This window comes from Leucoraja erinacea, chromosome 16 (assembly GCF_028641065.1).
Source record: "Leucoraja erinacea ecotype New England chromosome 16, Leri_hhj_1, whole genome shotgun sequence".
Classification (NCBI taxonomy): Eukaryota; Metazoa; Chordata; class Chondrichthyes; order Rajiformes; family Rajidae; genus Leucoraja; species Leucoraja erinaceus.
The window spans coordinates 2,928,898-2,941,145 of NC_073392.1; the positions used below are offsets into that span (position 1 = coordinate 2,928,898).

Below are 12,248 nucleotides of genomic sequence, written 5' to 3' on the forward strand. Positions count from 1 at the left end.
CGCCATTGGCCGAGCCGTGTGTTCCAGAGGTCCCGCCCTCCATCCACTCGCGTCCCACCATTGGCCGAGCCGTGTGTCAGTCCGGAGGTCCCGCCCTCCCTCCACTCGCGACCCCTCATTGGCCGCGCCGTGTGTCCGTCCGGAGGTCCCGCCCTCCCTCCACTCGCGGGCCGCCATTGGCCGACCCTTGTGTTCCAGAGGTCCCGCCCTCCATCCACTCCCGGCCCACCATTGGCCGAGCCGTGTGTCAGTCCGGAGGTCCCGCCCTCCATCCACTCGCGGCCCGCCATTGGCCGAGCCGTGTGTTCCAGAGGTCCCGCCCTCCATCCACTCCCGACCCACCATTGGCCGAGCCGTGTGTCAGTCCGGAGGTCCCGCCCTCCCCACACTCGCGGGCCGCCATTGGCCGAGCCGTGTGTCAGTCCGGAGGTCCCGCCCTCCCCACACTCGCCGCCCACCATTGGCCGAGCCGTGTGTCAGTCAGCGGCCGGCGCTCCCGCCCCGCCCCTCCCCCGGGTTGTCGCTGAGGCGATGGCGGCGCGAGTGAGCGGCCGCGGACGTGTTACAGGCCGGGGCCCGGCGGAGAGCAAACACCCCCGCGGACAATAGTTCCTGTTCCGTCCTCCTCCTACTCCTCCCGCCGCCGCCACTACCACCACCACCAGTAACGGCCCGTCCACCTCACGGCTGCAAGGCGCGCTTTACCCCCCCTCACTCCCTCCCTCCTTCTCCCTCCCTTCCTTCCCCGGCCCGGCCCGTCCCCCACAGCCCCGAGGCTTTGCTGCGATCACAAGTTCATGACTTTGGACTCGGCCGTGAATCATCGAGCGGATCAAGCCTGAGGCCTAGGCTGTTGCCTTGGGGTCGGCCCGGGGGAGAGAGGCAGGCGGCCAGCGAGCAGAGCCGGGCGTGTGTGTCCGCAGCCAGCCAGCCAGCCGGGGCGGGGACGAGGGGCCGGGTGGCCGGGGCCCGGCCATGAGCCTTTGAAGCGTGTGTGAGGGGAATGCGGCGGTAACCTTGTCCCGCTAACTGAGGCGAAACCACCGCCCCCGAGACAGAGACTGCTGCTGCCTCTCGCCTTCGACTGACAACTTTCTATTTATTGGCATTTCTTTTCACCGTTGTAACATCTAAATGACGGTAAATAAACTCGGAGCCCGTGGAATAATCTGCAAACAAGGACAGGAGATGCGTCGAATTGCTGCTGATTTATCGAGATGGATGTATTAGTGGATGAAAGATGAATCTTTCCTTTTGTACAGAAATCGTTGGTGGATGTTGTGTGTAAATATTTTCGCCTGGATATCAAACCCGGGGTTGTTTTTTTTTATAATTTCTAATCTTTGAACGACGTTGTCAGTCTGGATCAGGAAGTAGCTGAAGGCGAGTTTGCCGTCTTCACATTGACTGAGGCTCGTCACCAGTCCCATATGCCTTCGGCACTCGCCATCTTCACCTGTCGGCCCAACTCTCACCCCTTTCAGGAGCGCCATGTCTACCTGGACGAACCTGTCAAAATCGGTCGGTCGGTGGCTCGCTGCAGACCTGCCCAGAATAACGCCACTTTCGACTGCAAAGTGCTTTCCAGAAACCATGCTCTTATCTGGTTCGACCACAAAACGGGCAAGGTAAGAATCCAACAGTTCCCCCGTGTTCAAGTGGGAAAGTTGTTCGCAGACCTGTCGGTGGAGTGTTTTGCTTGCAGTCATATACTCTCATATTCTCGAGTTAAACATCGCCTTTATTAGAATGAGTGAACATTTCGCTTGAGAGAGAGATTGACTCTCTTTAGCTGACCGGTTATGAATTACTGTCAGTATGATTCGCCAAATTGAAAAGTTTCTGAAAATGAATATCTACTGAGACAGTAGGTATTTTCATTGTTTATTTTTCTATCACAGTACAATATAATAGGTTTGGAAATTACGTTTAGAATTCTCCTCTGTGTGCATATCATGATTTTTAGATTCAGCATTTCATTTTCATTTAATTTCTATAAGGATAGCTATGAAAATATATTATAGACGATGGAAATTTCAAATAAATCCAGCAAATATTAGGCATGTTGGGCAGCATCTGAATAGAACTGAATTAATGTTGTGGGTCAGTTATCTTTTATTGGAGGTGTTCTGATAAAAAATGATCAATCTAAAACCTTATTCTATTTCTATTACTGCAGGTGTGTATGATAAAAGATCTTACACTTTAATTCGGTTAGGGTAGATATTTGACGCAACTTTAGTGATGTGCTGTTACTTAGCATAGTGTAATGGACAGGCAATATAATAACTTAACAATTATAACCGTGACTTTTTTTCCTGGTATCTATCTTTTATTCTGTCAGCGGTTATTGCCCCATGCACCCTCTTCCATCTGTGGAATACTGTCACTTCTGTTACGATTTGTGTTTCATTCACAAACCTGATAACGTAAGCAAGTCAGTTTAAAATCGACAGTTGGGGCCGACTGAAACAGTAAACTGGGTGGAAATTAACATCCACTTGAGCAATCATGGACTAATGATTGTCTAGATAGATTGTTGAGGGTGAGTTGTGTTTGACCAACTGTTGTATTTTGTGATGTGATACCAGAGAGAGCACTAGTACCTGGAATTGTAGAAATTTACAAACAGTAACACAGTGGGGAAAATAGTAGCAAGTTTAGATTATTTTCTACCATTTGATTACACTATGACTGATCTCCGACAAGCCAATGTTCCCGTCTAAAACATTGTCCTATACTGTGAGTAAAACTTTGACTTTGGTCTTGAATATACTCCATGACTGGATATCAATGGCACGCAAGGAGATTAACTCATTATGCAGGCCATAAAAAGGAGCAATCTTGCCCAATCGCACATCGTGTCTAACTCCTGAACACGCGGCATAAAACATGCCAGAACTTGCAATCAAGTTATTTTTTTATTGCAATAAAGCTTTATATCTTTGCTGTCTTTTTATTTAGGGAGATCCAGACTTGCATCACCCTCTAGTTGAATTTATGTTTCCTCTAATAATAAGAGCAGACAAATATAAGAAATGGAAGGAGGGGTAAGATATTTGGCACCTTGGGTCTGCTTCACCTTTCAGTTTAGTTTATTGTACATGTACAGAGGTACAGTGAAAAGCTGTTGTTGCATGCTATCCAGTCAGCAGAAGGACAATACACGATTATAGCCGAGCCATTTACAGTGCAAAGATTCATGATGAAGCAATAACGTTACGTGCTAGGTAAAGCCAGCAAAGACCGATCAAGGATTGTCCGAGGGTCACCACTGAGGTAGATAATAGTTTGGCACTGCTATCGGGTTGTGGGTAGGATCAACAAAATTATGGTTGCCCTACCTGAACTCATTTTCCTGTACTGCCCCAATCCGTTGATTCCTTTAACTGCTAGAACTCTAGCTGGTTTAGGTTTATTATTGGTTTAGATTTATTATCAACTGGACAATGAAAAGGTTTGTCATGCATGCTATCCAAACAGATCAGTTATACTCTACATAGATGCAATCAGTTCAATCTCAAGTACAACAGATGGAGAAAAGGGGAAGATACAGAGTGCAGTATATCGTTCTCAGCATTGTAGCACATCTGTTCCTTCAACACAGTCCGATGTCCGTATTGGGTGGCGGTGAATCAAACAGTACCCTAGTTAATGAAAGGACCTGATGTCGGAGGGGAAGAAGCTGTCCCCGAGTCTGTTGATGCACCTTTGTTCAAAAATATCTATCGATCTTTGTTTTGAATTCAGGCAGTAACTGAGTTTCATGTGACGTTAACAGTTTCAAAGATTTGCACCCAATGACTCGGGAAATTCATTTCATTTCTAAATGGCCCATGTGTTTATTTGGCGACTGAGACCTGAGACTTGTTTTAGACTCCTGAACTGCGAGATAAGTCCTTCCTGTAGCTATCCTGTCAAATCATGGAAAAATATTGTACGTTTTCACGAAGACACTCTCATTCTTCTAAATTCTTCCATCTCCAAATGTGACAGATCTACCATCCTATGAATCTCTGCTGCACTCCTTCTAAAGAAAGTAATTTCTTCTTTAGATAAGGGGACCAAAATTGTCTGGAACACATCAGGCGTGATCTCGCCCAGGCTTTATGTAATCATAGTGAGACGTATTGTTTGCTTGATTCCTTTTTTTGCAGTAAAGGCTGATATGCGATTTGCAATCTGAATTGCCTGCTTCCCAAGCATGTTAGTTCTTAGTGACGTGAGCAAGGGAACTTGGGTATTTTTGCACAATGTTTACCAGCAAGTCACCATATAAAAAAAAAATCAATCATTCTGTTTTTTTTGGATGGATAACCTCACATTATCTCACATTGTACTCTATGTTGTTGCCCGTTTACCCTGTTCCGCTGTCTCTTGGAGACTCTGTTCCCGTCCCTCTCAGTCACAAGATATCAGCAAATTCACAATGTTATATTTGGAACCCTCAGCTAATATAAATTTTCAAGAGTTCAAGCCCAGGTACAGATCCCTGTTGAGTTCCACCAGCCTCTGATTCCGACAAGGGCCGATTTGTTCCAATTCTTTGTCCGTACAGGCAGTGTTAAAACTAGTATTTGATCCCTCCATTCACCAAAATTCAAACGCATTACATCCGCAGAGAGTGGTGAGTCTCTGGAACTCTGCCACAGAAGGTAGTTGAGGCCAGTTCATTGGCTATATTTAAGAGTGAGTTAGATGTGGCCCTTGTGGCTAAAGGGATCAGGGGGTATGGAGAGAAGGCAGATACAGGATACTGAGTTGGATGATCAGCCATGATCATATTGAATGGCAGTGCAGGCTCGAAGGGCCGAATAGCCTACTCCTGCACCTATTTTCTATGTTCTATGTTTCTATCCACCGATTCCCACTCAGACTTTTATATGTCAATGAGCAGAGAGAAAAAAGTACATTTGAAATTTGGTTATACAGTACCTGTACTGAGGAACAGATATTCATGGATGGAATGGACGGGGAATGAGAGGCAAAATTCGGTTGATAACCAGGTGTGATGCATCTTATTACAAAGAATGAGAAAACACCATGTATGATTCAGAATAGTACAAACCTGGTGATGTTTATGGAAAATCTTTGGTGGATGTAGGACACAGCACTTGATAATAAACGTGAGAGGTATCTGGCTTTAAAAATAGAAACATAATCATGTTAATGTTACGCTCGGCTTACCTAAGTATTTTGGTCATGCTGGAGAAGTCTATCCAACTCTCCAATACACTTCAGAAAGAACCTAGCCTCTTCAGAAAGAACCAAGAAAATACCCAAAAGTGGATCTGTGGGGGGATGAGGCATTACGGTGTCACGCTTAGATAGGAGAACTTGATTTTGTTGCAGGAGACAATTAGCTCATAAGAGATTTGATAGATTTATTTGAAGGTACACAAAAAAGCTGGAGAAACTCAGCGGGTGCAGCAGCATCCATGGAGCGAAGGAAATAGGCAATGTTTCGGGCCGAAACCCTTCTTCAGACTAGATAGATAGATTTATTTGAAACTGGTATTGGTTTACTTCTCTACATCGGTGAGACCAAGCGCAGGCTCGGCGACCGCTTCGCCCAACACCTCCGCTCAGTTCGCAGTAACCAACTTGATCTCTCTGTGGGTCAGCACTTCAACTCCCCTTCCCATTCCGAATCTGACCTTTCTGTCCTGGGCCTCCTCCATTGCCAGAGTGAGGCCCAGCGGAAATTGGAGGAACAGCACCTCATATTTTGCTTGGGTAGTTTACACCCCGGCGGTATGAACATTGACTTCTCTGATTTCAGATAACCCTTGCTTTCTCTCCCCTCCCTCTCATCCTTCCCAGCTCTCCCACAAGCCCACTGTCTCCGCCTCTTCCTCTTACTCCGCCCATCCCCACCCCATGCCCCCCCGACATCAGTCTGAAGAAGGGTCTCGACTTGAAACGTCGCATATTTCTTCTCTCCATTGATGCTTCCTCACCTGCCGAGTTCCTCCAGCAATTTTGTCTACCTTTGGTTTATTATTGTCATGTTTACTGAGATACATTGAACTCTTTTGTGTGCTATTCTGGCAAATCATACCATACATGAGTGCATCAGGCAGTGCAAAAGAAATAAACATATAGTGTTACAGCTACAGATAAAGTGCAGATTTTGTTTTAGTGCAAGTGTCGTAACAAAATGGATTTGTAAGTTTGCAGCTCTCTGCAATGCCAAGTTGAGACACATCTGAATAGGATACTTACTGTGGTGATCTGTAGACATTGGTAAAAGTCACTGGAGGTGCAGAATTTATTACTCAGTCTAATGCTGAGTCCTCGCACTCTTAAGCTTGGTATGGTGTTCCAGCACAGTTACAACACTAGCACCTACCTGACAGTATGGAAAATGTCTGAAGAAGGGTGTCGGCCCGAAACGTTGCCTATTTCCTTCACTCCATGGGTGCTGCTGCACCCGCTGAGTTTCTCCAGCATTTTTGTGTACCTTTCATTTTCCAGCATCTGCTGTTCCTTCTTAAACAGTATGGAAAATTAGCTAGGTATGTCCACAATTTATTATCCAACCCAGTCTAGTGTCAATGGTAGCAGAAATGATGGAAGCTGTTGTTTACTGTGCAACAAAGTGGCCTTTTTGCTAATGTCCATCCTGGGTTTGGCCAGGACTACTTGACTCCCGCCTTGTGACAACCTTAGTCCAAACAGTGGAGCTGCACTACAAAGACAAGGTGATAGTAACTGCACATGAGGCAACATTTGATCGCGTGTGGCATCAAGATGCTCTGGTGCAGCTAAAGTCAATCGCTCTCAAAGGGTTAACACTTCAGTGGCTGAACCCAGCCTTCTGGAGGGAAGATGGAAGTGGTTGCTGAAGGTCGCCTATCTTAGCTGAAGATTATCTTGGTTCATCAGGTCGCTATCCCTGGCTCAACTTCCTTCAGCGGTTAAGTCACCGACCTTTCTTCCAATGGTCCAAACATCCCCAATATTCATTTGACATTCGAGACATGGATAGAGGGTACTTTCGGGTCGAGACCCTTCGAACTTCTTCATTTTTTGATTTTTACTATGTTCTGTTTCATTCATAAGTCCTCAACAAATAAAGCATGTGTTGGAGCATGAGGCGTAACCTACACAGCATAGTCACAGACTGCTGCAAAAGTGCCAGGCAAACATTCCAACGAGTGCGAGACTAATGTTTACTGTAGATATTCACTGGCTGAATCTGCCAGCATCAATGTTCCTTGGGTCACCGTTGACCTGAAACTCACCTGTACCAATACACTGTTGCTGCCAGAGCAGATTAGAGCCTGTGTATCCCATAGAGAAGAAGTCACCTTTAACTACCCAAAGGCACATATGATAGAATGCTCTGCATTTGCTTGTAGGAGTGCAGCTACAACAATGCCATCCAAGATAAAGCAGCCTGCTTGATTTGCACTCATTCAACCACCTTGTATATTCATTCCTTCCAACATATTGTAGAATGTTTACCGTGGCTGTACTTTGATGCCCTCTCTCTGCCTAGATTACTCAACAGCATGCCTGAAACCACCACCTCTGCTGCCAAAATAAGTGCTTCAGATCATTGAAAACATCACCAACTGCAGGATCTTGGACTGTCATGTACTGTTCTGACCATGAAAAATATTATTGTTCTTTCGGAATTGCAAGATTTAATTCTAGAATTCCTATCCAATAGAAATGTGTAAATGTTTTCACCAAATGGACCATTGTAGATGATCATTCCAAAGGCAATTGGGGATGGACCTAAAATGCTGGCCCAGATTCTGAAAAATATATATTTTTTAAAAGCCAGAGATTATTGCTTACCTAGCTCAATCAAGGTACATTCTATAATTGCTTTAACAAAGGACGTTTTAAAACATTGAAGGGCAAAATGTTGATTTGGGGTGAAAAGATATTCTCTCTCACTCTATTTTGCCCACTTGCTCTTGTTCCTGCTCTCTTGCTTTCTCCCCTTTCCTACGCACGCGTGCACACACGCCTTGCTTTTTATGCACCACATCAAGTGTGGAGAATAGGAGTTAAATTAACAGTTGGGGGTTAAATAACTTCTAGTTGAAAGAAAAGGTAGGAACACAGCTCAATCTAAAACTGTAGGGTCCGTCTCGACCCGAAATGTCACCTATTCCTTTACTCCAGAGATGCTGTCTGACCTGCTGAGTTATTCCAGCTTTTTGTGTCTTATCTTCGGTTTAAACCAGTATTTGCAGTTCCTTTGGAGAGAAGGAATGGGTGACGTTTCAGGTCTGAAGTCTGAAGAATGGTCTCGACCGAAACGTCATCCATTCCTTCTTTTATCTCCAGAGATGCTATCCATCCCGCTGAGTTATTCCAGCTTTTTGTGTCTATCTTCGGTTTAAACCAGCATCTGCAGTTCCTTCATGCACATTTCATCTGCAGCACATTTCATCTGCAGTTACTTCCTGCACACTGCAGGGCCCTGCTTTGAGTTTTGCTAATAATGGCTCTCCCTCGGAGTAAAGACATGCCAGATCTCTTCTGCTATTACTTAATCGGTTAAAGTGTAATGTCCAAATATGACTCTTGCAGATAGCATGTGATGTGTGTAAGACTAAATATTAACTTTGTTTGAAATTGGATGATTCATGATATGCCGAGAATGGTAATTTAGTGCCATACAACCAACCTGGTCCCATATACAAAACAATGCAATCTAGTAATGCACTGTGTGTCACCACTTTTTCTAGGGTGGTGAAATTTACCTCATACTCTGAGTTCATACAGATAAAAGACTGAGGAGTTTGATCATAGTAAATGGGTGGCATATTTTCCATTAGGATCCATGAATGAGTGGTCTTGCAAAACATCTGATAGGTGATAAATGGAATACAACAGTGTGTTTGGTTTCAATATAATATAAGAATCTGGTTGGCCACTGGCTTTGTTGTGGTGGTTGTGAATTCTTGATGAAAAATAATAATTTCTTGGTAACATTAAATTCTGTCAGAGCATGAAAAACAAAGTGCTGGAGGAACTCAGTGGATCAGACAGTGGACAAGCCACATTTCAGGTTGGGATGTTTTCTTCAGACCAATGTAGGGGGAATGGTGGGTTGGACAAAGCCTGACACATTGTCAATAATGAAGCTTTCCCGGTGGGGAATAGAGGTGTGATGACCAAATACTAACTAAATGCACTCTCCACATTATTAGTCTTAATGAAAATTCCTATAGCTTGGGGAAAAATAGTAGTAGTTTCATCAATAATTGTAATATCTTTCAATTAACATAAAATTGACTTGAACTTGTTGATGGAATTATTGGATTGTCTTTCATCAAAGTGCATTGTAAGTTTAAGAAAGTCCATTTCAAAAGGTTGGTGTGAATGCACTCCTGTATAACAGTATTTTATGTAAACCATGCAAAAATTCTGCATGATAAAGAATTTGAAGCGATGCATTCACTGCCTACCTGTTGAATAAAACCAGCTCAGCATATGGCTATACTTACTGCATGGAAATTTCAACTCCTTTGGCATTGTTAGACATTTGAGATTTGTGTTAATTGCACCAATAAAATATTGCGAATACAGTCAACCCTCAATATTAAGGACCACTTTTTAAGGTTTTCAGTTGCGTGCGGATGAAATCTGTTGTAACAGAGGTGTCCGTCCGTATCGAGTTCATTGTTTCATGGCGTGACTGCTTGGTGAATGGAGCGAATCTTGTCTCAGTTTGTGTTCACCTTTCCTGTTTAGTGTATGCTTATTGGCTGTTTTTGCCAATACTGTACATATTTACCCCCGCCCTCTTACTCAGTTTTTGCAAATAATCGGAAATAACAGATACCATTCCCCTCCCCCACCACCACTACGGTCCGTTACAATGAGAGTTTTAGAGTGATACAGCGTAGAAACAGGCTCTTCTGCCCAACTTGCCCACACCGGCCGACATGTCCCAGCTACACTCCATTTGTATTTGAAACAGAAAATGCTGGAAATATTCAGCGAAGCAGGCACCATCTTTGGAGAGAGAGCATGAGGTAATGCGTTAGATTTCTCTGGTAAATGATGGATCCTTTGGCATTTATCCATTTTAAAATAGCAGCAAGTTTTGGATTTCTGTGCAGTGCTGTCAAACATGGCACATCCAAATGTACTGAATGACAGATGGTGTTGCATCTGTCAATTCATTCCAGTGCTGTTGACATTCTCCTGCATTGATGCTGGGGAATTGCCTCCCTAACCATGCGCACAATCTGAGTCCCATTGGGACTGCAGGGCTGTCCTTATAAGTGTTTGTCTGTAAATATTTTTAATGATGGATGGCATTCAATAAGCGGATTAAGCCAACACCTCAAAGCATTGCATTGCTGGGTTCAGTCATAAGTCAATTAGAATGAACAAAGAAAAATAAGGATTACAAATATATTCTTCTCCAATATGGCCCATATGTTGTAGTTATTTATGGAGGGACAATACTAACCTGATACATCTACTGTGCCAACCAGGAAATGTAACTTGGAATCTTTAGTATGCTTGTGTGATCGAAGAAGAAAAAGAGACTAAAAAAACAACACAATAATTTCTCCTGTTTTATTTGTCAAGCTTGTCAAATTAAATATTCAAGGACTTGAAGCACATGGTGTAGCAAATCAAGATTCATAATAAAGTTCCTAAATGAAAAATCCCTTGCACCTAATTGCATCAGCCCTATCTTTTCATTTGTTATTTAGTGGGTAAGTATCACAACTTGTTCAAGAAGGAACTGCAGATGCTGGAAAATCGAAGGTAGACAAAAATGCTGGAGAAACACAGCGGGTGCGGCAGCATCTATGGAGCGAATGAAATAGGCAACATTTTGGGCCAAAACCCTTCTTCAGACTGAAGAAGGGTTTCGGCCCGAAACGTTGCCTATTCTTTCGCTCCATAGATGTTGCCACACCTGCTGAGTTTCTCCAGCATTTTTGTCTAAGTATCACAACTTAATTTCTTCGGACCGATTAGTTGAGGCATCGATATCCTTGCGTTTTTGCCCAAATCTGCCCTTACTGTTGGTTTGGCTATGTTACTTTCATAGCTATGAAGAAGCACTGGGGACCCATGAGTCCATAATCCCTGTGTGGTGTTTCACAAGGACAGTGAAATGTCTTTTTAATTGTTGTAGCACATTTACAATTTAATTGTATTTAAATATTTAACTCCCTGAAGTCTACTGTTTCACAGCTTCATCCTTTGTCAATGATATTTAAGAACAGGCAGTCAGATGCATTAAGATAAGAACTATCCAACTGAAATTAGTCTGTAGAAATTCACAATGAGCAAAGCTTGATGCCTTGAAAAGGTTTTTGTTCAGTGACGTGCAAATTTAACCGGGAACATTTTTTATCAGGTTTGTTGCAGTTTGAGTAGTTTTTAAAGTGGTCTATGAATAATTATTGGTCTGCAACAACACTGCTTAGATTTTCTGAGGACTTGTATTTTTTTTTGGTTCTTTTTTAATTTTGTGTTTGCTACATATCACATGGTAATTAGAGAACCACTGGGCATGTGAATACATCTTTTGATGTGCAGAACATAACATTCAGAGTAAACAAATTACTTTCTTTAATTTAGCTGTCATCTCATTTATTTTCTTGGAACCTATTTTTCTTTTATAGGACATATTTAAGGAATAAATGTTGTTCTAATCAAAACATTTTGCACATTTTGTATATTACACGTTTTGATTTTTGATAAATGTTCCTAGGTTTTCTTATCAGATTTAAAACATCTGTATTTGAAACTAAGAAGGACTTATTAGAAGGGGCCAAAGATGGGGTTTAAGGAAAATCGAGTAGGGGGAAAAGTATAGGGAGGTCAGCTTGAAGATAGACACGAAAATGTGGAGTAACTCAGCGGATCAGACGGCATCTCTGGAGAAAAGGAATAGATGACGTTTCGGGTCGAGACCTTTCTTCAGACTTGAAGTTGGAATTGGAGATCATTTTTAATTGAGTGTATATGATTTGATGCTGAAATTTGAAATGGTTTGCATCAAAGTGGGGCAGTGGATGAAAGGCAAGACTTGTGAGATTAGGAAAATTATATAAGAAAGAACTTCAAGCTCCATCCTTGCTGTTGTGAAATTCTGCCCATTTTCGTTTGGGACTCTTTGAGATTTTCCCTCCCTCCTCCTTACATAACCTAGGGTCTGAAGCTCCCTGTTGCACTCGTTTATTGTGACTGAACGTGGCTTCCTCAGTGCATAATAGAAATTGCACGATTACTTCTGAAGAATTTTAATC

General features: G+C 43.1%; 1 protein-coding gene across 13 annotated transcripts in view; it reads left to right on the plus strand.

The window, feature by feature from the left end:
* Positions 1–510: 510 nt before the first annotated feature.
* The window catches only part of slmapa (sarcolemma associated protein a), a 123,043-nt gene continuing 111,305 nt past the window's right edge, over positions 511–12,248 (plus strand). For 5 of the 13 annotated variants that reach the window (XM_055647544.1, XM_055647549.1, XM_055647552.1 and 2 more), the window contains exon 1: positions 513–1,628. In XM_055647544.1, coding sequence (XP_055503519.1) covers positions 1,431–1,628 — 198 coding nt within the window. In that variant the 5' untranslated portion in view covers positions 513–1,430. Of the gene's footprint in view, positions 1,629–12,248 lie in introns of all 13 variants that reach the window. The other 8 variants (XM_055647543.1, XM_055647545.1, XM_055647548.1 and 5 more) reach the window with 3 other exon arrangements.